Source organism: Phocoena phocoena, chromosome 3 (genome assembly GCF_963924675.1).
Source record: "Phocoena phocoena chromosome 3, mPhoPho1.1, whole genome shotgun sequence".
NCBI lineage: Eukaryota > Metazoa > Chordata > Mammalia > Artiodactyla > Phocoenidae > Phocoena > Phocoena phocoena.
The window spans coordinates 52,592,120-52,617,838 of record NC_089221.1 but is presented as its reverse complement, the minus strand read 5'-3'; the positions used below and the strand labels follow the sequence as shown (position 1 = coordinate 52,617,838).

The window sequence follows — 25,719 nt, the reverse complement described above, 5'->3', positions numbered from 1 at the left end:
ACTTTTAATGTAATTTATGACCCTTGTGATTTATAATCTTCACTGATTCTTTAAAATTACTTATTTCAGTGTTTTCCTTTTTCTTATCAAGGAAAAGTGTTTAAACTTTAAAAATGTCATCCATCAAGCACCTAGTTTATGCGGTTATTCGTTTCTTACGGGAACAAAGTCAGATGGATGCTTATACTTCAGATGAGCAAGAGAGTTTGGAAGGTAGGTACCTGTTCTCTATGTTCATTTATGTTATAATTATAAATAAAGACTAAAATAGCTATAAGCGTGACTTTATGATCTGTTGTATCAAAATCAGAACATTTTGTAGATTTTTCAAGGAGAGAGACCTTACAATAAGGTTATGGTGTTTTCATTCTCTGAGGCTTGTTTTGTGTTTTACAATTAACAACAAGAGGACTATTGTTTTTTATTTATTTTAAAAATTATTTTATTTTATTTTATTTATTTTTGGCTGCATTGGGTCTTGGTTGCTGCACGTGGGCTTTTGGCGAGTGGGGGCTACTCTTCGTTGCAGTGCACTGGCTTCTCATTGCGGTGGCTTCTCTTATTGTGGAGCACGGGCACTAGGGCACGCAGGCTTCAGTAGTTTTGGCTTGTGGGCTCAGTAGTCGTGGCTTGCGGGCTCCAGAGCACAGGCTCAGCAGTTGTGGCGCACGGGCTTAGCTGCTCCGTCACATGTGGGATCTTCCCGGACCACGGTTCGAACCTGTTTCCCCTGCATTGGCAGGTGGATTCTTAACCACTGCGCCACCAGGGAAGCCCAACTATTGTTTATTTATTGAACAACTATTATGTGTCAGAACTATGCTATTCATATTGTAGGGAAATTTTTCTCCACAGTAACTGTTAAGTTAGTTACTATCCGCATTCAACAGATAAGTAAATGAAAGCAGATAAAGTAATATAACACAGCTAATATGTGACAAAGCTGAGATTTAAATCCTGGTTCTTACTTTGAAGATCTTGTTGTCGTTTCCTAATAGGAAAGCATCCAGTTTAGAGTCAATATATGAAAACACCTTAGTCATCATAAAAGCACTATGCAAGTCTAATAATTATATCACTATTAAGCTCTGATAACTTCCTCTTGGGGGACTTGAAATAAGAGGATTTCACCCTTATCTATGTTAGCTTTAAATATTAGATTCAGTAATCTGTAAAGTTGAGCAGGACTTGGATGATAGCATCACATGTTTCCTTGACACCATCTTTTCTGCTTCATGTTTATGCATTAGAAAATTTAAATTCAGTATAGCCATAACAAGATAGAATTCTGCAGCTGGGCTTGTGGAGGTTCAATAAGCCCAGCTTCCTTGTGGCCTAAAGATTTAATTATTGCAATGAGACAGTACATTTGAGAGAATTTAATAAAAGTACAATTTGAATTGCCCATCTCGAGCTGTTTCTTGTCTAAAGGGGACACATCTATTAATTTCAACAAGTACTTCCCTTGTGAATATGCTTTTAGGAAGTTGGGATGAAAATTGAGCATTTGCTCTAAATCTGCTTGCAATCTGGTGAGATTATCTTTCCAGGTGGCAGTGAGAGGAGCTGGTGACACACAGTTGGAGATTGCAATCAGTCCATTAGGGTCTTTTTGTCCTCCTTGATGGTTAGACTATGTGAAGATAAAGGCGACTGGTTATCTAAGGAAAATGTTGTTTATGATGCTCTGTAGCAAACAGATAAGTGGAATCATTTATAAAAGATGTTTTTTTTCTCATCAAAGGCAGTATAATACTTTTAAGGGCCAGAAAGAAAATTGAGAGTTTTTTAAAAACCAAGATGTTGTGTCCTATTTTTAGGATGGTATTTGGCCAAAACTATGTGTCTTCAGTTGTGTGTTATATATGGCACTCAGAAGTGGTGCCAATTGTTTTTGACCAATCCCTATTTCTGACTCTCTGAGTCTAATTTAATTGAACATGAAATCATGTGGAAATGTCTGCCCACCTTCTAGACATTTAAAAAAGCCCTAGGAGGACTTCCCTGGTGGCACAGTGGTTAAGAATCCGCCTGCCAGTGCAGGGGACACAGGTTCGAGCCCTGGTCCAGGAAGATCCCACATGCCAAGGAGCAGCTAAGCCTGTGCGCCACAACTACTGAGCCCATGTGCCACAACTACTGAAGCCCGCATGCCCTAGTGGTCGTACTCCGCAACAAGAGAAGCTACGGCAATGAGAAGCCTGTGCACCGCAAGGAAGACTAGCCCCCGCTCATTGCAACTAGAGAAAACCTGCGTGCAGCAGTGAAGATCCAACGCAGCCAAAAGTAAATAAATAAATAATAAATAAATAAATAAAATAAAAAAGCCCTAGGAGAGGAGCCTAAGTTCTCATACCAGCTTTACCACTACAGTGAAGCTGATGTATTATCAGCTTTGAGCCTTGTCATCAGGTTATGTCACTCACTCCTAATTATTGTCATCTGCTGACATCTGCTTCATGTTTTGACTCTCGTGGCTCCTGCGCACTGTCTCTGGCAGTACTCCTATCTTAATTCTTGGCAATTGTAATACATTCATACCTGATTCTTCCAGTTCTCTCCCACTTGGTTTCTTGACCTTCTGTACTCCAGTGATCTCAACCACTTTCACTTGCTTGGTCATACCTTAGACCAGTGGTTCTCAATTTGGGGCGATTTTGTATTATCTGGAGGTATTTTGGTTGTTACGACTGGGGGGCTGGTATTATTGACATCTAGTTGGTAGAGGCCGTGGATGCTGCTAAAGATACTACAAATGCTCAGGACAGTCCTGAACAGTAAAGAATTGTCTAGTCCAAAATGTCAGTAGTTGCTGAGGTTGAGAAACTCTTCCCTAGACCTTGTTATTGTTATCCTCCCTAATCTCTATCTTAAACATTTCACTTCTGCTGCCTGTCTTTCCAGCTTACTCCCTATAGAATCCCTACCCCAACAATTCTTTGACCTACCAATACCTCCAAGCTATTGATCCCTTACCTTTTCACACCCCTCTTCTTACCCAGCTTAAATTCCATTGTTGATTATTATAATCATGCTGGTGTATATGGCTCCCTTTCTTGTAAAACCCAGCCTTGTTTGAATCCAGCTCTCCACCTACTCCATGCCCATATCCATGTGACTTTGTATAGATGGAATGAAACACCCAGCTTTACTGACTAGTCCCACTTTGAGTTCATGATCGTGAGCCTCAAGTGGACCTTTAATGCTGCCCTCTGTTCCAAGTTCATTCATATTTTTGCTCTCTAGATGAGCACTTTAACACTTTCTCATGCCTTCTCAAAACCCCAAACCTCCTCCCCCGTACTCACTTTTTGTTGATGACCTTGGTTCTTACTCCATCAAGAAAATTGAAGTAATAAGAAAACAACTTCCACAGACTCTCTCTGCCCCATCTACCCACCTACCAGCATCTATACTCACATACTCTGCCTGTCTGCCTGTCTATTACCATATACTATGGATTAAATATTTGTGTCCTCCCAAAATTCGTATGTTGAAACCTGATGCCCAGTGTGATGGTATTAAGAGTTGGGGTCCTCATGACTGGGATTAGTGCCCTTATGGTAAAGAGACCCCAGAGAGCTCCCTCACTCTTTCTACCATGTGAGGACGCAACAAGAAGGTGCTGTCTGTGAACCAGAAAGCAGGTCCTCACCAGATGTTGAGTCTGCTGGCACCTTGATCTTGCACTTCCCAGTCTCCAGAAGTATCAGCCACCCAGTCTATGGTATTCTGTCATAGAAGCCCAGGCTAAGATACCATAGATGAACTATCCATTGTCCTTTCTAACTGAAACCCCTCTACTCGCAGACTGGATTCTATCCTGTCTCACCTACTCCAGGCTCTCACTCTAGTTATTTTACCCTCCTTGTCTTACATGAGCAAATTTTCAATCTCTTCTAGATCATTTCCATCAGAATATAAACTTTCTCCCTTCTTAAAAATTCAAAAACGACAATTAATTACTCTTGCCATACTACTACCTACCCCTCCCCCCACTGAAATATTGCCTGATTTTTTTGTCTCTTGCTGGAAAGCTCTTTGAAAGAATTGTCTGTACTTGCTTTCTGCAATTCCTCTCCTGTCCTTCCTTCCTTCCTTTTATTTATTTATTTATTTATTTATGGCTGTGTCGTGTCTTAGTTGCAGCATGCGGGATCTTTTGTTGTGGCATGTGGGCTCTTTGTTGTGGCTCGCAGGCTTTTCTCTAGTTGTGGCATGTGGGCTCCAGAGCTCGTGGTGCATGGACTCAGTAGTTGCGGTGCGTAGGCTTAGTTGCCCTGTGGCATGTGGGATCTTAGTTCCCCAACCAGGGATCGAGCCCGCATCCCCTGCATTGGAAGGCAGATTCTTAACCACTGGACCACCAAGGGAAGTCCCATCTCCTACTCTTTCTTAAGCACTCCAGATAGGCCTTTGCCTCCATCTCTCCACTCATATTGTTCTCATCAAGGTCATCAGCAATTTCTGTGTTAGGTAGTTCAATGGTCAGTTTTCAGTCTTCATCTGATTTATTAGCTGCCTCTGATAAAGCTCCACCCATATACTTTATTTATTTATTTATTTATTTATTTATTCACTTGGCTTCCAGGATACCTCATGCTCTCTTGGTTTTCTTCTAATCTCATTGTTTGCTCTTTCTCTGTTTCCTTTGCTTGTTCCTCTTGTTTTCCCTCACCTGGAATATCCAGGGTCCAGTACTTGATCTTCTTCTCTTCATTATCTGCATTCACTTTTTTGATGATACAGTTAAGCTTCTTGGCCTTAAATGTTCTTTTTTATATGCTGATATCTCTCAAATGTATATGCTGATATCTCAAATGTATACCCTCAGGTCAGACCTTTCTTCTGAACTCCAGGCTTCTATATCTAACTGCCTACTAGCTATCTCCACTTATATGTCTAACAGGCACCTCAAGTTGAACATTTCCAAGACTGAACTCCTGATCCTCCCACCCAAAATCTGTTCTATTCCACAACTTCCCCAACTCAGTTGATGACAACTCCCATCTTTTCAGTTGCTCTGGCCAAAAGTTTTGTTATCATTCTGGACTCTTGTCTTTCTCTTAGACTCTGCATCTAACTGTTCAATAAATCTTGTTGGCTGTGACTTCAAAGGATATCTTGACTTTTTCCCACTTCCACTGATATTACCCCTGGATAGAACTAAGTATTTATTTTACTGTGATGGCCTCTAACTGGTCTCTCTGCTTCTATAATTGCTGCTTCATTGACTTTTCTAAATGCAGCAACCAGTGATCCTTTAAAACAAACTGTGTCAGATTCCATTATTTTTCCACTCAAAATCTTGCAGTGACTCTTCATGTTACTAAGTCATTGTTTAAAGGATCTATATAATTTGGACTTCTGTGATGTGTTGTTCACAGACTCCTCCTCTTTCTCATTTGACTTTAGTCAAATTAGCTTCCTCACTCTGAATGCACCAAATGAAATGCACCAAATGCTCTTTCCTAAAGGCTTTTGCTCCAGTTGTTTTCTCTGCCTGGAATGTTCTTCCCCCAGATAACGGTAATATCCCCATCTCCTTCAAGTCCTCTTTTCTGAATGAGGCCTTCCCTGAGCATGCCATTAAATCTGCAGCCTGCATCCCTGCTCTGCTCCCCATGCTCCCATCCTCTTCACCCTGTTCTACTTTGTATAGTATATTGTTTACAGTCTGCCTCTCCATCCCCCACTGCAATGGCAGCCCCAAGCAGTCAGGAATCTTTCCTGTTTTATTCACTGTTGTATACAAAGCTCCTAGAAAAGTGCGTGACACATGATAGGTGCTCAAAAAATATTTGTTCAATTGAATTGATGAATTGAATCAAGTGATCCTGGGTATCTCATTCATTTGGTCTGTATCTTAATTTCTAAGTCTGTTAGGTGGAGATCTCTGCCCCCTCTATCTAATAGATTTGTCAAGACAATTAGATTTGTCAAGAATTAGTGATGGCAGGTAATATAGCATATGGAAGCTTTAGTATAAAGTGCTATATAGATGGGATATGGTATTATTGAGAATTCTTCGCTTGTCCCTCTCCTTATCAGTACCAAACAGACTATTATTGTTTGGTGTTAAAGTAGAGCAAAATTGTGTATAGAATTTCTTAAGATTTTTATGATTTATTCCTGAGTATAACCTGCTGAAAGGAGGATCACATATAATAATCCCTGTTTCATAAATGAAAATCTTGAGGTAAAAGTAAGATAAATTATTGCACCCAGGTTATTAGATTTTTTTCCTAGATTAATAATGATAATGAGAGTCCTGAGTTCCAAGGCTGTGGTGGGTTTTTTCACTAAACCATTTATCTCTCTAAATATGTGTTAGTGTTGAACACTAAACATTTTGGCAGCAAGTTTATGTATCAAAACAATTGTGTTTACTTAATGTGGAATCTAAAATAGTCAAACGCATAGAAGCACAGAGCAGAATGGTGGTTGGCGGGGCTGGGGTAAGAGGAAATGGGGAGGTAATGGTCAAAGGGTACAGAGTTTCAGTTATGCAAAATAAATAAGTTCTAGAGACCTACTGTTCAGCACAGTGCCTATAGCTAACTGGATTGTATACTGAAAATCTAGTAAGAGGGTAGATCTTACGTCAAGTGTTCTTAACACACACACACACACCCCAATAAAGGGGACAAGAGGAAATGTTGGGAAGTGATGGGTATGTATATGTCTGTGGCCTTGATAGTGGTGACAGTTTCACGGGTGTATTCTTATCCCCAAGCTTGCTGCGTTGTGTCCATTAAATATGGACATATATTCTTACATGTCAATCATACTTCAGTAAAGTGATTTTAAAACAAACGAACAATTGTGTTTAAAAAAAACCCAAAGAGCCACCTCCTTTAGTAATACTTGATTGTGTCTAGAATGTGCCAGATCTGTGTTTTAAGGTTAGTGGCAGCAGAGGTAAAGGAGCTGGACTGGATTGCCTCAACAAGTTAGAGTGTAAAAATCCCTCATATTTTTATGTGGACTTTTCCCCTGTCAGTGTGATGTTCCATACTCTGATTCTGGTTAAGGCCTCGGTTGGGTTCTATCCACCTTTCACAAGGCTGTGAATTAATGTTTTGGGGGGAATAAGTGCTCTCTTCTGCACATTTTATTGTTTCTATTTCCTCTGAAATTAAACTGTTACTTCCACTGTAAACAAAGACGTAGATTAAATTTATTGAGCATCTATTATTTGCCAGGCTGTGTTAAAGTCAAAAGATAAGTAAAATGTAGGCCTTATTGTCAAGGAGACAGTCTAATATGGGAGACCGATGTTTTAAGTGCATATAATGTAGTATGTGTGGTAAGTACGATACTAGAAACATGTACCAGCTAGCAACGTGGCACAGTAAATGACCAATACGATAAGGAAAGAAAGATGCCGATCAAAAAGAAATGTATACATATACATACATGTATTATTATTAATAATAATTGATTTTTAATTAATTGTCTTCATGGCAATGAGAGTCTATTTTCTTATGGCCCAGTGTGTTTAGTGCAAGTACAACTGAAGTAAAAGAACAACTACTTAGCAAGGATAGAAAGGGAGAGAATGAGGGTTGGGTAAACAGTGCATTATTTTCTTTCTAAAAGACACTTTGACTTTTGGTAGTTGGTAACTCAGTTTGTTATTCAGTCCCTTTTCTAAGGAGAATTGATCTGTGGATAGTGACAGTAATAGTGTTTCTTTTATGATAGAGGTAATTTTCTCAGGACCATAATGTGTCTTTTAAAAGTCATACACAAATGTAATTGGATCTATAATAAGTCAAAGTAAGACAGCCTATGATCTCTCTTATATGTAGAATCTAAAAAATAAATAATAATAATAATAAAAACCCAAGCTCATAGATACAGAGAACAGATTGGTGGTTGCCAGAGACAGGGAGTAGGGAATGGGAGAATGTGTGACCTGTTTTTAATTTTTGTTTTTGGTTTAAACAAACTGAATTAAAAAAAAAAAAGTCATACACAAATGTAAGTGAATCTATTCCACACTGTCTAGAAGTACACTGGACACTTTGGCTACATCCCCATCTTGTTGAGCCAGAAGAGAATTCTTGTTCAAAGGAGAGCACTCTCGGGATAAGAATCTGCCTCCATTCCCCTCAGTGAGGACTTGTAAAAAGGGCAGGATATGCTTTCTTCACTGTTTTTGCCCTAGTTTAGGCTCCTTGTTTGTTTAGGTCATTGATGTAGGAACCCATAAATGGGTTCCTGCTTTTTTGCTTCCATTTTCTCCCTCAGCTTCCCTCTCTAATTCATTCTCAGCATTCTTACTAGACTATACTTAACTAGTATTTTAGTTCTAAACACAAATCCAGTTATGTTGCTCTCCTTCACTAAAATCACTAATGGCTCTCCATTTGCCCATAGCATCAAATCCATGTCCTTTAAAAATATTATTTAAGGTGCCTTGTCATCCAGCGACAGACTTTGTTCTAGCATAATCGCCCACCATGTCTTTCCACCTAGTCTGTACCCTAGCCATACTGGTTATCTTGTCATACATCAATGTAGATGAGGCACCTGTCAACATTTAACATGCCATGTACTTTACTTACTGTGTTTGTCTGCCTCCTTCTATTAAGGGTGAGCTTCATCACATGGATCGTGATTTTTGTGTTAGGTTAACTGTTGTATCTCTACCACCTTATAACAGCACCTTTCACATAGTAGGTGCTTGGTAAATTTGCATGCCTGAATGAATTTTTAAAAGCCAAACTATTTTAACATAAGTAAGTACACCAGGATTAATATTTAGTGTTTCCTATGGGCCAAAGACTGTTTCTCTTACTGTTTTTAATCAGGTTGAGAATTCTGTTTCTCACATTAAAAAAGATAATTTTTAAAGTGTTATTCAAGATACTGGTAATGGGGAATATGTTGTTAATGACCTGCTTTAAAAAGAATATGATGTAATACATATACTGAGAAGTTATATTCTAGGTAACATTTTTCTTTAAATGAGGAATGAGAAACTAAGTTGTCTTCCCTCAATAGCTGGTCTATAAACAGAAATCTTTATGCAGATGAACCATTTAGTTTTCCATATGTTCTGTGATCAAAATGCTGAATTACCACAGATTGCAGAGTGCAGATTTCTACCAGAAAAAAGGTTGTTTCTTTTTTTAGGTTGCTAATTTTTTTTCACTATTAAAATTTATTTCAAGTTGCAATTCAGTGCTTGGAGACAGTTTTTAAAATCAGCGCAGAAGATACACATCTAGCAGTTTCACAGCCTTTGACAGAAATGTTCACAAATTCCTTCTGTAAGGTAAGCTGTCTTTGTTTTCTCATTAGTATCTCATTTTCTAAGTATGACTGCAATATTATGTTGGATTGTTAATATTTGAGGGGCCAGGCTTTAAGTAACTAACTTCTTCCTGGGTATAAGATAGTTGGTCCACATGGATGATTTGGGACCTAAAATATAACTTTTAATGTGCTTTAGATTTTCATATTAGTAACTCTTCTCATCCTCTCACCTTCTTTTATATTTAATGATATATCGTAGTTGACTTCTTAAGTCCTTTACAGTATCCGGGTGTTTTTAGATTTCTGACATCTGAATTGATATTCCCTGAAAACATGAAATACAAGTTGAAAATAAAAGTCTTAATGTTTAGGAAGAAACCATATAGAAGAGGCATCATCAGGAATTGCATCATCATTTTGAAGCAGATTTTATCAAATTTGGCCATTGATGGGGCTCTTTAAACAGGGAAAGGTTCAGGGTCAGTGTGCAAAAGCAAGACTGAAATCCAAGTGTTCTGATCTCTGCTCCCTAGGACTGTTTACATGGTCTCTGGTTTCTGGCCTTTTCAGGAAATATGGACTATAAGATTGAAAAATCTAAAGGCTAGTGAGTTTAGGGCCACAGGGGGTCAGCCCACGTGGTTTTTCATTACATTTTGGTGCCACGTGAACCTCTTTTATTATTCTAACTCTGTATTTAAGCTTCAGTACAGAATGAGGAACTCAGGAGAGGAGCTGAAACTTGCAAGGTATACTTCAACTTGGCAGGGACATGGCTGAGAATACTGCACAGACTGTTTTTAGAATTTGTTGGGAAGAGGTTCTTAGAGTTGCAATGAAAATGGTAATTTGGCAGTAAACTGCTCCCTCTTTTTATGCTTGGAAAAAGGATAATACAGTTATACATTAATTCATCAAACAGATGAATTCTAATTATCTGACAAGATGCAAGGAGATAGTGGAATGTCTCCGTGGTCCTTTTGTTTTCTTTGGTTTCTGTGGTTCTTTCATTTTCTGAGCTTGTGGCATCCTTAGGGAGCCCTATTTCAGAGGCTGGACATGGCTATGGCAGAAGACGACCTTCTTTACTCTGAGATGCCCGAGAGGCTTGTGGGTGAGACGGCACTTGGATTTGCTCACTCTTTAGCTCCTGTTATCATTGACTAGTACTGAAGAGATCAATAGTTTTTTTTTTTCCTCCTAGGAAGCTCAGATTGATTGAATAGAGCTCTTTTTTTTCTTCTTCTTCCATTTCTCTCTGATTGTACTTAATTGTAAAAATTTGTTGCTTACTATTTTAAAAATATAGTTTCTTAAAACTGGCTCCAGGGCTTCCCTGGTGGTGCAGTGGTTGAGTGTCCGCCTGCCGATGCAGGGGACGCAGGTTCATGTCCCGGTCTGGGAAGATTCCCACATGCTGTGGAGGGGCTAGGCCCGTGAGCCATGGCCACTGAGCCTGCGTGTCCGGAGCCTGTGCTCCGCAACAGGAGAGGCCACAACAGTGAGAGGCCCGCGTACCGCAAAAAATAAATAAATAAATATGGTACATAGTATATTGACTACAAATTATACTTTTTTGAAAATTATAAACATTTATGAACTTCGGAGTCAAGTTTAACAACACAATTTAAAAAGAATCTTCCAAAAATGGAAAAATACACTGTGTTTCCAGTGCCACTCAAGACATTTCTAAATTTTCATTTAGTTTTCATAAGCACTTTGGTTTGAACCTTATTGAAAAAGAGGTTTGAGGATGATAGTAGGTGCTAAAAACAGGAATCTTATACTGCTTATTATCTTTTTTTTTTTTTTTTTTTTGCTTTACGCCGGCCTCTCACTGTTGTGGCCTCTCCCGTTGCGGAGCACAGGCTCCAGACACGCAGGCTCAGCGGCGATGGCTCACGGGCCCAGCTGCTCCGCGGCATGTGGGATTTTCCCGGATTGGGGCATGAACCCGTGTCCCCTGCATCGGCAGGCGGACTGTCAACCACTGCGCTACCAGGGAAGCCCATGCTTATTATCTTAATGAGGAAATAAATCTATGACCATTGTTTTAAAAAGTTTGGACAATATGAAAGGATATAAAGCAGAGACTGAAAATCCTACTTCCAAATATTCCTACTGTTAACCTTTTGTGTGTACCTTTCCAGTCTTTGATTTTCAGCCTGTGTGCATGTGAATGTATGTGCATATATTTTAAACAATAAGATCATATTATAAATGCTTTTTTTGGTACCTGTGGATTTGACTTTCTCTTAGGATATTAACATTATGTTTCAAAATTTTCACTAAACAATCCTTTGAGCATAATTCTATTACTACTCTTTGTATACTGATTCTGTTTTTGTTTATGAAGTAGGATTTTTAGATACAGCGAAAGCAAGTAAAAAAAAATTGATTCACAGTTGCCCGTTTTTTTCTAGAAAAAATTCCACATATTTGTTTTTCTAATAAAAGTATGTTGTGGGACTTTTTCCCTATTTCTTGCTGACAGTGTTATTTAGATGTTAGATGTCATGACATAGATTTATAGATGATGTACTAAATAATTATTACTTTAATTTATAGTTCTCTGGGATGACTTTTTATGTAGCTAAATGGAAGTACATTGTATTTTATTTAATTTCAGAATGACATTCTGCCTCTCTCAAACTCAGTGCCTGAAGATGTGGGAAAAGCTGACCAATTAAAAGATGAAGGTGAATATTTCATAGAAAAATTACTTAGTAAAGCTTTCTGAAACTCTAGGGAAAGTGACTCTGTCACCCAATAAGATTCTGGTTTGTACTGCCAAGACGGGGTTGTCGTAAGTCCTTGTGGCATTTGTGAAACAGAAATGAGCCTGGAAATAGAGAATGGCTTGTGAACAATATAGGTATGGCTTGCTTCAAGAGAAGCAGATCTGTTGTGAGTAAAACTTGCAAAACAAGTCACTGAAGGGTTGATTATTTGCAACTGTATTTGCTGTGTGTACTCTAGGATCCCAAATTCTTTATGCTTAATCAAAGATATGAAAATGATTTTCAGTATTATTTTTAACTTTTGTATATTTAGCATTTTTGAGTTCTTTGAAATTTAATATATGTATATGGCATTTAAGAATTTATTAACTAGCACACATGATTACTGTTATTAAATTTTCTAATAGTGACTATTGAAGCATACTTGATTTTAATAAATAAGTCACCATTGAGGATCTGTGTTCAGTTTTTATATCACGTCAGTTTTGTTAAGCTATAGAGGCAAGCCAGGTCAGGCCTACAAGATTTGTACTAAGGAGCTGTAGGGCAGAGTCCTGATCCTTACCAGTAAATGAGAGCCAACAAAGACACTGTCCTATAGGCAGAGAGTTATTAGGGAATGTGCAATGTTCTGAAGCTGTACACAAATGGTTCAGGACCATTTTCTGGCCTTTTCTTTAGTTTATACTCTGAAGAAGGCAGTTGAGTTTTTTTCTTAAAAAAATTGGTTGTTGTGTAAAAAGGTAGATACAGAAGAGTATGCTTTTCCTATTCCTCCGGCATGGTCCTTTCTATTAAGTCTATAAATTACACTGTATCACTGCTTTTAATGGCTGCATAGTGTTCCATGGTACTGTTAGACCGTGATTTACTTACCTAGACAGATAATTTTGTAATCCTAAGTAAAGCTGTCTTAATATCTTTGTCTATATTTATTTTCACTATTGTGTGATTATCTTCTTTGGATTACATTAGAAAATGCTGTGTTTCCTACAAATAGACTGGTTTCAGTTTTCAATTTTTTATTTCCTCTAAGAAATCTTATCACTACAGTGACTTAAAATTTTAGAATTAGGACTTTCGTAAATTACATGTAAAATAAAGTAACCAGATCCTCATTGTCATTTGAATTATAGTATTCCCCAAAGAATTTGCATTTGAACTATCCAGATACAAATGCGTTTTTCATATATTATTCTCACTGAAACAATTTAATCTGATGTTTCTTTTTCCTTCTACTTAGACTTTTGTAGTGTGTGAAATCCTCAGTGATGTAATATATGCTCCACTAACATTTTGCTTTTGCAGCTCTCTTGTTTTAGCTCTAGTACTAAATGGCAAATTGAAATTTTATTTTTGTCCCTCATATTTACTCCCTCTGCATGGCAGAACATTGGGAGACTGCATTCCCTGTAGAGTTTGTTTTGATATAATGAATGTTAGTAAGTTGAGGGTTGGAAGGAGATGCAGAATGAGGCTCATTTACTCTGGCAGCAGGGGTAAACTGAATTACTTACTGCTGTGGCTTTAACCAAAAGCTCTTAATCTTTGTTTTCACTAAGACATGTCACACTAAGACATGTTACACATAAAGTTAAAGCAATTGTCATACAGATTTTGCTATTCATGTGAAAACAAATGGCCACGGTAGACTGTCAAGCATAGGGTTATTACAGGCTGCATGTTATACTTACCTGTGTTAATCAGGGCTTCTGGCCAGCTAGTACCTTCCTGGAAGGTTGCTTTCAAATATTTTTGTGTGCTTTGCTTCTGAAGAGATGCAATAAGATCAGACAAAACCAAGAAGGGTTCATTGCTGTAATTCCCTGCCATGTCACAGAAGTAAAGCCATATCTCAAAGGGTTGTCTTGAGGATTAAAGGAGACAGGAGAGTTCTGTGTATAAATATAGAGTGCTGTGCAGTGCCTAGTTATATTTATCTTCACAAATATCTGTGTCCTGAGTTTTTATATATTGAATATTTTCTGACTTGAAGCTTTTTATCATTAATATCGCTATATATATATATATATATATATATATATATTTAGTATCTGTACACTTAGTGTGGTTTACGGGAAAAGACATACACTAGGTTTTACTACTACCCAAGAAATGCCATCCCAAGGCAAAAAGACCCAATGGCAACAAGAAAATCCACGTAACCCAGAGAATTTAAATCTTTTACATGGAAGAAGCAAATCTATTTAAGTACTGAGGCTAATGTAGTTAATTTCTTGCTCAATCATAAAAGCTATGTAACCTTTTAGCTTCATTTCTTTTTGGGGGTGGAGATGTAAATTAATTTTTTTAGCTTTAAAAATACAGCTTTATTGAGCTATAATTGACGTACCATGGGATTTACTGTAACATGTATGAATTCATTGGTTTTTAGTATGTACACAGAGTTGTGTAGCCATCACCACAATTTTAGAACATTTTATCATCCCAAAGAGAAATTATATAGAAATCACTTTTTATATTCATTTAGCAATCACTCTTTATATTCATTTCTGCTTCTTAATTTGAAGTAACTTTTGTATGATTTTAGGTACTCTTATCTACGTGTCTTTCCTTTAATCTTACTGTTATCTGCAAATTTACACTCTCCTCCCATTAAGTAGCTAATGATCTGTTAAGAAAACAAGGCTAATAGGAGAGCTTCTGGTTCAGAGAAAGCTGGAAGGAATAATAGAGGCTTTTGAGATGTAAACACTTCCTCGTAATCCCAGTGTTTTAAAAATTTCAATTTTGAGCATTGGCTGTTATTAGTGATCATGACACGTTTTTTCTGTTTAATGGATTACAGAAGATAGCCACAAGAAATCCCTTATTTTGCTGACCAGTCGTTAATGTAGCTAAATTATTGCCATATGTGTCTGCAGAAGCCCTTCCTGAAGATCAGTGTGCTGTGGGCTAGCTGTGGTATCTGAAATTCTGTCTTTCTAGGAATTAATCTCCAATAATCTTCTTTAAGAGAGAATCTATCTCTGGAAGGGATAGCACATAAAAATATCTGCCAATGACATTGACATGAGTAGTTTTACTAGCTTACCCTCACCACATGTTCCGAGGGCTTGCTCATCAGCAGGTGCATGTTTTGACAGGGAAGGAATGGAGGACCAGGTCCAGACTGAGATAGTGATTGTGGAGGGTGGTCCACCTGGAATGGGGTGGGGCAGCTCTAAAAGGAAAGAGAGAGATAAAGATAAGGAAGGTGAGAAGAGATTAGGTTTTGCCAAGAGGTAATCATAATTGTTACACTTACTCACTTATTGAAGTCTGGTTTTATAATATATTAAAAGATTAATTTTGTTTTTCATCTTTATTGGAGTACAGTTGCTTTACAATGGTGTGTTAATTTCTGCTTTATAACAAAGTGAATCCGCTATACATGTACGTATATCCCCATATCTCCTCCCTCTTGCGTCTCCCTCCCACCCTCCCTATCCCACCGCTCCAGGTGGTCACAAAGCACCAAGCTGATCTCCCTGTGCTATGCGGCTGCTTCCCACTAGCTATCTATTTTACGTTTGGTAGTGTATAGAGTCTTTAAAAAATCAATTTTTGAGAGTGGCATGGTCAAAGATTAATTTTTTAAAGACTCTCCGTTGTTAAAAATCATTCAAACACACTGAAAGCTAAGGGGTATCAACTCTATAGTACAATATAAAATTTATTTCCGGTATGAATGAAAAATCATGTTGCTGACCTTCGTATTACTGTAGTTTCTATGATTAAAATTTATCTTCCAGACTTTTTTTTCCTGTATATTGTACTTACTGTACCTATTGGTTATTTTAGGCAATAACCACATGAAAGAAGAAAATTATGCTGCTGCAGTGGATTGTTACACACAGGCGATAGAATTGGATCCAAATAATGCAGTTTATTATTGTAACAGGTAAACTGGCACTGTTGTGGCAGGTTTACAGTTGTTAAACATTTGCATTAATAGCTCTGAAGGAGTTTTTTATAGCTCCATAAAATTTGTTTTTTTATTTAGAAAATTTTGAACGTTTGGAAACATATAAAAGAAGGAAAAAATAAGCTCATAAATTTACCACTTAGAGGCAACCACTGTTACTAATAACCTTTTGGCATATGTTGTTTGATGTAAGAGTAATCAATTTCAGATTAATCTTTATTCACTAGGCATATCACAAACACGTTCTTATTTTATTTAAATCCTTCATAAACGTTATTTAAATGAATACAAATTAGTTTATCATTACCTCTTAATCTTTTTTATATATCTAGCACCTTTCATTGTGGCTGGCAAACAAGCAGTATTATTTTTTAATAAATTGATAGATGTACCTTACTTTGCCTTACTTTGCTTTGTCCTACTGGTGGACATTGAGGGTGTCCCTTTTTTTTTCAATATTATAAAGCTGCAATGAACATCTTTGTTTCTAATATTATTTTCTGGACTTAAGATTTTCTAGACTTTGTATCTATCCTTGGAAATGCACTCAGTTGGTCTAACAGTATAAACATTTAAAAATTTATTGATGCTAATTTCAAAATTGTTCCGGCTTCTTTGAAAATATTTTGAAAATTCTTTTCTTCCCCTAGGATATGTGAGTGTATCTGTTTTTACCACACCCTTATCAGTACTAAGTACTTGAATTATTATTGTTAATTTAATATTATTCTTATTTTAATAGTGATTTGTAATTTACATTTAATTACTGGTGAGGTTGGGCATTTTTCAAATGTTGGCCATTTGTGTTTTTTTTTTCTCTCTAAATTATTTGTACCTGTGCCAGGCCTCATCCTGTTTGACCTCAGACATTTCTTCCCTTCCCTTTTCTGCCCTTTTTAACAGAGGGTCTGACCCCTGCAGGCTATGTTTCCCAGGCTCCTTTGACACCTGGGTTTTGTCTGTGTTCAGCCGTGGGAGGTAGTGGCAGGAGATTGGAGGGCAGAAGGAAGGCAGAAGTTGGGTATTTCTTCCCCTCTTTTTACATCAGGGTGTTTATCCAGCAGGGGCTGCTTCTCCTCCTTGTCTCCAGCTCCCACCCAAGACACCCGCTATGGTCCCAGCTTTTTCCAGGTGACATTGGGTTTTGGGCTCTGCACTCTGTTCTGTCTTAGGGACGGTAACGGCTTCCTGCTGTTGCTAATCTCTGCATTGATGCACAACCCCCTGTTTGGCATCTCAGCTCTTCCATCAGCTATGTAATGAATTCCCTGCACTAAATTTTTTAAATATTAAAATTCCAATAGAACTTTCTGCAGTGATGGAAATGTTCTGTATCTGCATTGTCCAGTACAGTAGCCACTAACCACAGTGGCTGTTAAGAACTTGAAATGTGGCTAGTGCAATGGAGAAACTAAAATTTTAATGGTTAATTAATTTAAGGTCAATTTAAATTAATTAAATTTAAATAGCCATATGTGGCTTGTGGCTGCTGTACTGGACACCATAGCTCTATATTAAAGATAAAATCCCTTTGTCCTAATTGCATAGCTTATTGTTTGCCCTTTAATGTTTTTCATATGTAAAAGTTTTAAATATTTATGTAGACAAATTTGTTTATCTTTTCTTTTGCATTTTATTACGGTGTTTTTAGGCTGAAAGCTCTCTGCATTTACAGACTTGGCAAATAACTTATTTTTTCCTTTACGTTTAAATTTTGTCATGCCAAGTCTATTTTAATCAATCTGACGCTTTTTATGACAGATTTATAAAAATTACCTTTTATTATATAGTAAGTTCTTAGATTTGAAAGAGATCTTCAGGTTAATTTGGTCCAATCTTTCATTGAGTTATTTTTATCATATTTAGGGTATTCATACCCTTATGAGATAGTCCCTTCTCTCCCACCTTTTCTTTTGTGGTTATATCTGTTAGAAAAGTCTTCCTTGACACTGATTTTGTTTCCCTGAAGCTCCTGTAGCTTCTCTCAATTGACTTTATTTTTATTCTTATGGACAATTATAGAATAAGTGTGATTCTTCTTTTTCATGACAGTACCTTACATTTTGAAGTTTGCTACAGTGTTCATTTAATTCTTTTCTCCACATTAAATGTTCACAGCTTTTTCCACTGTATCTCACATAGGTCAGTTTTAAGTCTTACACTTTTGTTCTAAACTTGTTCCAGGTTACCTATGTCTTTACTCTGTAGTTCCCAGAAGTTAGCACAGCATATCTGGCATTGGTCTGACTAGAACAGACTTGTAGAGTGCTCATTTAACCTACTTCTAGATAACATAGTTATATATTAGTGTTTTGTAGCATTATCTATTAAATTTATATTTTGCTTTGGTTTTATTAAAGCCTGTCCTTTTTCACACACTCTCTCCCCTGCCACTCAGTCGTACATTCATTTGACAGGTTCTTGCCCAACACCTGCTGTGCACCAGTGTTGTCACAGGAGGTAAAGTTGGTTGTTTGGACTCAAATGCAGGATCTTACATTTTATCCGTATGGGATTTTATCTTGTTAGTCTTTTATTTATATGTCCCTAATCGTTTGGGATAAATTGTAAAGTACTATATTTGCTTTTGCTCCTAGCTTCATGTCAACCACAAACTTGACAAGAGCACCCTATATGACATTGTATCAGTTACAGAGTCAACTAGGGGAACAGTCATGGGGAAGTGGTTAAGAGCAGGGGTTCTGACCCACACTCTTTGGATTCTAATTTCTGGCTCTTCCACTTACATGTATGTGACCTTGAGCAAATTATCCTAACATCTTAGTTTCCCCATTGGTATAATGTGGATAATAGTATTTATCTCATCGCATTGTTGTCGAGATCAAATAGTTAATATACATAAAGTGCTAGGAAAGTGTCTAGTAAAGAGTATTGTACACAGCAGTAGCTATTATCATTATTATTAATGCAATCTGGGGTTTTTGCCTTAATCAGATTATGAAGAGAGATCCACATTTATCGGGGTCCAAATACATTGTCAGTTGTCTTTCTCTGAGTTACCAGTCTGGTGGTAATCCCGATAAAATAGAAAGGAAATGATGTTAGCATCATAGGACTTGTTCTGAATTAATCTAATGTTATTTTCCTTCTTCTTTTTTTTTTTTTGATCTCTAACATTTTTTTAGTGAAGATTTAGAAAAATCAAAGAGGTTTACAGTGAATATGCATATATCCACACCAAGATTTTGCCATTAATATTTTAGTATATTTGCTATATCAATATTTATTCATCTATCTGTGCCTATCTTATTTTTGATGCATTTCAGGGTAAATTGCAGCCATCAGTACACTTTCCCCCTAAATATTTTAGTATGCATGTCATTGACTACAGTTCAATATTTTACATTCTTTTCTTTTGAGGTAAAATTTACATGCAATGAAAAGCACAGATCTCAACTGTATGTTCACTAAATTTTGACAAATGCATACACCTATATAACTTACCACCCCTATCAAGATAGTGAAGATTACCACCCGGGAAGTTTTCCCTGCCCCTTCAGAGTCAGTTGCCTAAAACACTCGCCAGAGAAAACCACTGTTTTGTTTTGTTTTGTTTTTCCACCATAGATTAGATTTGTCTCTGTTAGAATTTCACATAAAAGGAATCATACTATGTATACCCTTGTGTGTGAGACCTTTTTTACTTGACATAATGGTTTTGACATTCAGTCCTGTTGTTGCATGGTTCTTTTTTTTAAACTGCTCAGTATTGGTTGTTTGAATGCATCACCGTTTGTTTAGGCATTTTCCTATTCATAGGCACCCAGGCTGCCTTTAGTTGTTGTTGTTTTTGTTGTTTGTATTTTGTCCAGAATTTAGAGTTGTTATTTTTGGAAGCATTGGATCCATAAGGAATTTAGTTGGCCATACTGAAAACCTACATTTTCTCTCTTCACATACATACATACACACACACACACACACACACACACACACACACACACACACACACGCAAATCACTTTGTTAATCTGTTCTAATAATCCAGCTCAGAAAAATAGAAAATCCAAATAATTTGTGGAGAATTAATTTCCCAAGCTCTGCTTTTATGTTTGGATTTTATTCTCTGTAATAAGATGACTAGACATGTTTTCATTTAGTGTATGAAATCTTGAAATAAATACATTTAATACTGCACAGAATGTTATGACCAGGTATAAATGTTATCAGAAAATTGATTATTTAAAAAGTATAAGCCATATACTTTTAACTATGAATATGATGAATCTGAGCCTAGATAAATCATTTATTTTTAATGAGATTAGTGTTTGTTAATAGTCGCATGTCCATTAGTACAGTATTAGAAGAGATTCTTGGCAGTACCTGTACTTGCTTTTCATTTAATTATTGTTAAATTGAAATGAATAATTATGCTTCTGTTTTGCATTTAAATAGTATCTTCTTCCCTGAGGAGTTCAGTAATAGAGTATGCGATTTAATATTAAATAATTAGAAAACTTTATTTGCAAATATTAAATAAAGCTTTAGGAATTTTTTTAGACTCAAGTGGTTATAAATATCTCAATAGCCTGTAGTTTGCCAGCTACCCCTTGCCATTTTTCTTAGCCAGCTGACTGCCATGAGTTGGAAGCTCAGAATAGCAGATCTAAATCTTTCTTTTGGTATTCATTTTCACAGTTTATTACTAATCAAAATATTGTTTGCATATTAAACTTGCTAGGATGAACCAAAGTTTACTTTTTATAGAAGTGACTTTTTTATTTGATTAGAGAACAATAAATTGGTATATTTCTTAAGCATGAATCTTTCTTTTCTAGACTTAATCTTCTATTTTGGGCTTTTAGGATCCTAATGATGCTTTAGGCTCATCTCAGATACCAGGACAACATGAGTCCTTCCTTGAAAAACTATTATTTAGTTTTGCTTTTATTCTGTGTTCTCAGCACTTACTATGATATATATAACACTTATATAAGTTTATCATATATGTTCTGCCTTATAATTATATGCATACTTGTTTTATTTCTTCAGCTGAAGGGCAGAGATTGCATCTTGTATCTATTCGTATTCCCTGTAATACCTAGCACTGTGCCTCACAGGAGTTCAGCCAATTTTTTTGGATGCATGGAAGGCTATAGAAGAAATATAAGAAATTTCCAGTGATGTTGAAGTGACCAGACACTCAAATTAACACTTGTATACAAAAAAACAACAAATGATTTATAGGTCTAAAATATTTCCAAATATTTTATAATATGAAGTGATATTTCATATTAAACTCGCTAGTTTTCCATGTCTTCCGTCCCTAAACAGTACAGATCTTCCTCGACTTACGATGTTATATCCCGATAAACTTGAAAATGTCATAAGTCGAAAATGCATTTAATACACCTAACCTACTGACACAGCTTAGCCTAGCCTATCTTAAATATGCTCAGAACACTTACATTAGCCTCACAGTTGGGCAGAATCATCTAACACAAAGCCTATTTTATAATAAAGTGTTGAATGTCTTGTGTAATTTATTGAATACTGTACTGAAAGTGAAAAGCAGAATGGTTGCATGGGTACAGAATGATTGTAAGTGTGTCATTGTTTACCCTCGTGATTGCATGGTTGACTGGGAAATGCAGCTCGCTGCCACTGCCCAGCATCACGAAGGAGTATCATGCCACTTATCACTAGCCCTGGAAAAGATCAACCTTCAAAATTTGGAGTATGGTTTCTACTGTATGAGTATTGCTTTTGCACCATCGTAAAGTCAAAAAATTGTAAGTTAAGCCATTGTAAGTCAGGACCCATCTGTATTCTTATAGGTATTTCTTTTGTACAGCCTCATTGCTGAATACATTACCTTACACAGAATCATCTCCTGTTTCTGGGATGGATAGGTGGTTCAATGACTGAGTCCATAAATGGAATTAAAGATATTGGGAAAGAGAGTTCATGATGGAAAGAATTTGTCTGGAAGGCCTCTCACGTGATGGGGAATTTGAATTGAAGGTGGATTTGGTGGACAGGTAGAACTGGGATAAGCAGAGGGGAGGGGAAGGCATTTTAGGTTGTAGAGCGTAGTTTAAAAGGCAAAATTAGGAAGCATCAGGGCATTGTACCAAGGAATGCTGGTGACAGCGTGAGCTCTCAGAAAGATGGGAACAGAGACCTCATTGTTTTGCATTTTGTTTTCTTCCACCTCCATAAGCAGCATATAGTCATTGGGTTCAGTGGGACTTGACTTTGGTTTGTTGAACTTAGAGTTGAATCTCAGTTCAGCCACTAACTAGCTCTGTGACCTTGGGTAGCCACTAAACCTTTCTGAGCCTCAATTTCCTCACTTGTAAAATAGAGATAATACTAACCACTTTCACAGGGTAGTTGTGAAGAGTAAAGATATGTGTGTGTGTGTATATATATATATATAAATATATATATATATGTATATATGTATATGTATATATGTATATGTATATATATGTATATATATATATGTCATAGTTCTAGGCTTTCAATATTTGTTTCTTTCAAAAACAATGTAATTCCTAGTTGTAGGAGTAGGCTTTCGCTATAATTTATTTATATGTGATATACAGTATGGGAAATGTCAGGTACCTGTAAATTTTTTTTGCCTTATTTCCTATAAAAACAGAGCACGTTATATTCATGCTCTCGCTCTAACAAGGTAAAGAAAGCGAGGGTGTCTGAAAACATGATGACTCTGACTGTTTTGTTCTGCTGGAGTTTCATTAGTTATGCCCTGATAACTAGACAGCAGGGTCAGAGAGAGCAGACCACATTGTTATTCAGTTCAGACACTGGCGTGTTTGGCTGCATCTCACAGAAGCTTCAAATATGGCCTGATTTCTCTTCCCTTTCCTGGATGCAGATTCAGACGCCTCTCCTCTTTTGTGAGCTGCACATTCTGCTTTCATCCCAGCTTGCAGTTTGTGATCTAAAGCTAAAGCTATCAGTGTTGAAACATAGTCATACTCTTTCCTTCTGCCCACTCGTCTTTCTGGGTCTGATTCTCCCTGCTTTATTCCTGTTTTATTATCAGTATCAGAAGTTAAATATCAGGGAGTCTTCCTCTTTGTTTCCCTTTTCCATTTGTTCCCTCTTTCATTTCCGTCCAGATTCTTAACTTTTGCTAAACTAGTGCAATAGTAACTTCAGTTGGCTTCCCGTTTCTACTTGCAGGCTCCACTCCAGTCTTCTGTCAAAATGATTGTTCTAAAATATGAAATTAATTGTCTAACTCTTGCTTTCTGTTTGCTAGTTCCAAATACCGTGATCAGATTTAAGCTCCTCTGGATGATATATCAGATCTTTTATAATATAAGCTCTCTCTTTTCTTTTAACTTTATTATCCTCACTCTTCTTCTTACCCCATTCCTCTCCTCTGCTCTCTATGCCCATGTAACGTGAAATTTACTGATTTCCTAAAAATGCCATGTTGGGACATCTCTTCATACTTTTATGTGCTTCTTTATCTGCATAGAATATTTCCTACCTTATCTAATTGGGCAGATTCCTGTCATCCTTCAAGACCCTGTTAGATGTTGCATCTTTTGGGAAGACTTTCTTTTTTTTTTTTTGCGCTATGCGGGCCTCTCACTGCTGTGGCCTCTCCCGTTGCGGAGCACAGGGTCCGGACGCGCAGGCTCAGCAGCCATGGGTCACGGGCCAGCCACTCCGCGGCATGTGGGATCCTCCCAGACCGGGGCACGAACCCGCGTCCCCTGCATCGGCAGGCGGACTCTCAACCACTGCGCCACCAGGGAAGCCCGGGAAGACTTTCTTAATTTCTTCTCTCTTCAACCTCCCCTTCCCTGCCATGCCCTGTGGAGTGGTGCTGTTCAATATGGTAGCTTCTATCCACATTTGGCTGTTCAAATGTAAATTAATTACAATAAATAAAATAAAAAATTCAGTTCCTCAACTGCAGTAGCATATTTCCAGTGCTCTTTAGTCACATGTGGCTAGGGACTGCTGTATTGGATAGCACAGGTAAAGAACTTGTCTATCACAGAAAGTTCTATTAGACAGCTCTGCATACAGTTAACCATATCTTTCTCTGTGTTGCCTCTTTCTTTGATGTCTCCACTGTGGCACTTATCATACTATTTATTTATTTACATGTCTGTTTCCCTGTATACTTGATTTTGAGCTGGATTTAGCATATTGCAGGTGTTCAACAAAATTTGGAGTTGAATTGATTCAGTGAATTTTAGAAGGGAGAATTGCCTCTACTTGAAGACTTCTAATGGTGAAACAGTCACATGGCAGCATGTTGCATATATATATTCACAAATAATACATATTTATTATATATAATAATTTTATATGATATATATTTATTTAGGGAAACAAATTTCAACATATTTTAAACCTATTTAAACTTACAGGAAGAGAAATACAATGAACATCCATATATGTTTACCCTAGAGTCAATAGTAGCTAATACTTTGCCGTGTTTACTTCCTCTCTCTTTCTTGCTCTCTGTCTCTCTACAAGGGTGTGTTTGTGTGTGTGTGTGTGTGTGTGTGTGTGTATGTGTCTACACACATATAAAATTTTCTTGCTGATCCCAAATACTTTAGTTATATCTCCTAAGACATACCCTGCATAACTACCCTACCATTCACATGTAAGAAAATTAGCATTAATTTTCTAATTAATTTCATTAGTATTGAAATTTCTCCACTTGTCCCCCAAATACCATCTATAGCTATGTTTTTTGATCCAGAATCCAATCAAGGACCACACGTTGCATTTTGATATATCACTTTAGTCTCTTTTAATCTAGAAAATATTCCTGTCTTTTTTGGTTGTTTATTTTTCATGACATAGACTTTTCCAAAGAGTTAAGGCCAGTGATTTTATAGAATGTGTCATATTCTGGATATGTGTGATGGTTTCCTCATGATTAAATTTAAGTTACATTTTGGCATGAAGCCTACATAAATAATTTGTATACCATTTATTGCATTATATTAGGAGGCCCATAATTTCAAACTGTCCCACTGATGGTGATTCTGAAATTTATATATTAAGGTGGTGATTACCATATCTTTCTATTACTCCTTTTATAATTAAAAATAATGTATGAGGGCTTCCCTGGTGGCGCAGTGGTTGAGGGTCCGCCTGCCGATGCAGGGGACACGGGTTCGTGCCCTGGTCTGGGAAGATCCCACATGCCGTGGAGCGGTTGGGCCTGTGAGCCATGGCCACTGAGCCTGTGCGTCCGGAGCCTGTGCTCCACAACGGGAGAGGCCACAACAGTGAGAGGCCCGTGTACCGCAAAAAAAAAAAAAAAAAAAAAAAGAGTGAGGAGCTTCCCTAAGATGGCTGAGTAGGAAGACCCTGAACTCGCCTCCTCCCATAGGCACACCCAAATTAGAACTGCTTACAGAGCAAATATCTAGGAGGATGACCTGAAGACTAGCAGAAAAGATTTTCTACAACTGAAGATACAAAGAAGGAGCCACATTGAGGAGGGGCAGAGATGTGGTATAGGCAGGATACACAACCTCAGGTTGATGACCCACAGACAAGAAAGATACTTCAACTGCAGATGTCCTCCTCAAGGAGTGAGGAGTCCAAGCTCCACCTTGTGTTCCTCAGCCTAGAGGTTCTGAACCAGGAAGGCGAGTCCCCAGAAAGTCTGGCTTTGAAAACTACCAGGGCTTATATTTGGGAGAGCTGGAGGGCTGTAGGAAAGAGGGACTCCACTCTTACTGGGCACATGCAAAATCTAACACCCTCAGGGTCCCAGTGCAGAGGCAGTAGTTTGAAAGGAGCCTGG

At 37.3% G+C, this 25,719-nt stretch overlaps 1 protein-coding gene across 1 annotated transcript in view; it reads left to right on the top strand.

Annotated features, from left to right (window-relative positions):
• SGTB (small glutamine rich tetratricopeptide repeat co-chaperone beta) overlaps positions 1 to 25,719 on the top strand; it is a 45,384-nt gene that overhangs the window by 1,225 nt on the left and 18,440 nt on the right. Inside the window, exons 2-5 of the mRNA XM_065874108.1 lie at positions 92 to 213; positions 9,183 to 9,286; positions 11,897 to 11,966; positions 15,813 to 15,912. Of these exons, the coding sequence (XP_065730180.1) occupies positions 114 to 213; positions 9,183 to 9,286; positions 11,897 to 11,966; positions 15,813 to 15,912 (374 nt within the window). The 5' untranslated portion in view covers positions 92 to 113. The remainder of the gene's footprint in view (positions 1 to 91; positions 214 to 9,182; positions 9,287 to 11,896; positions 11,967 to 15,812; positions 15,913 to 25,719) is intronic.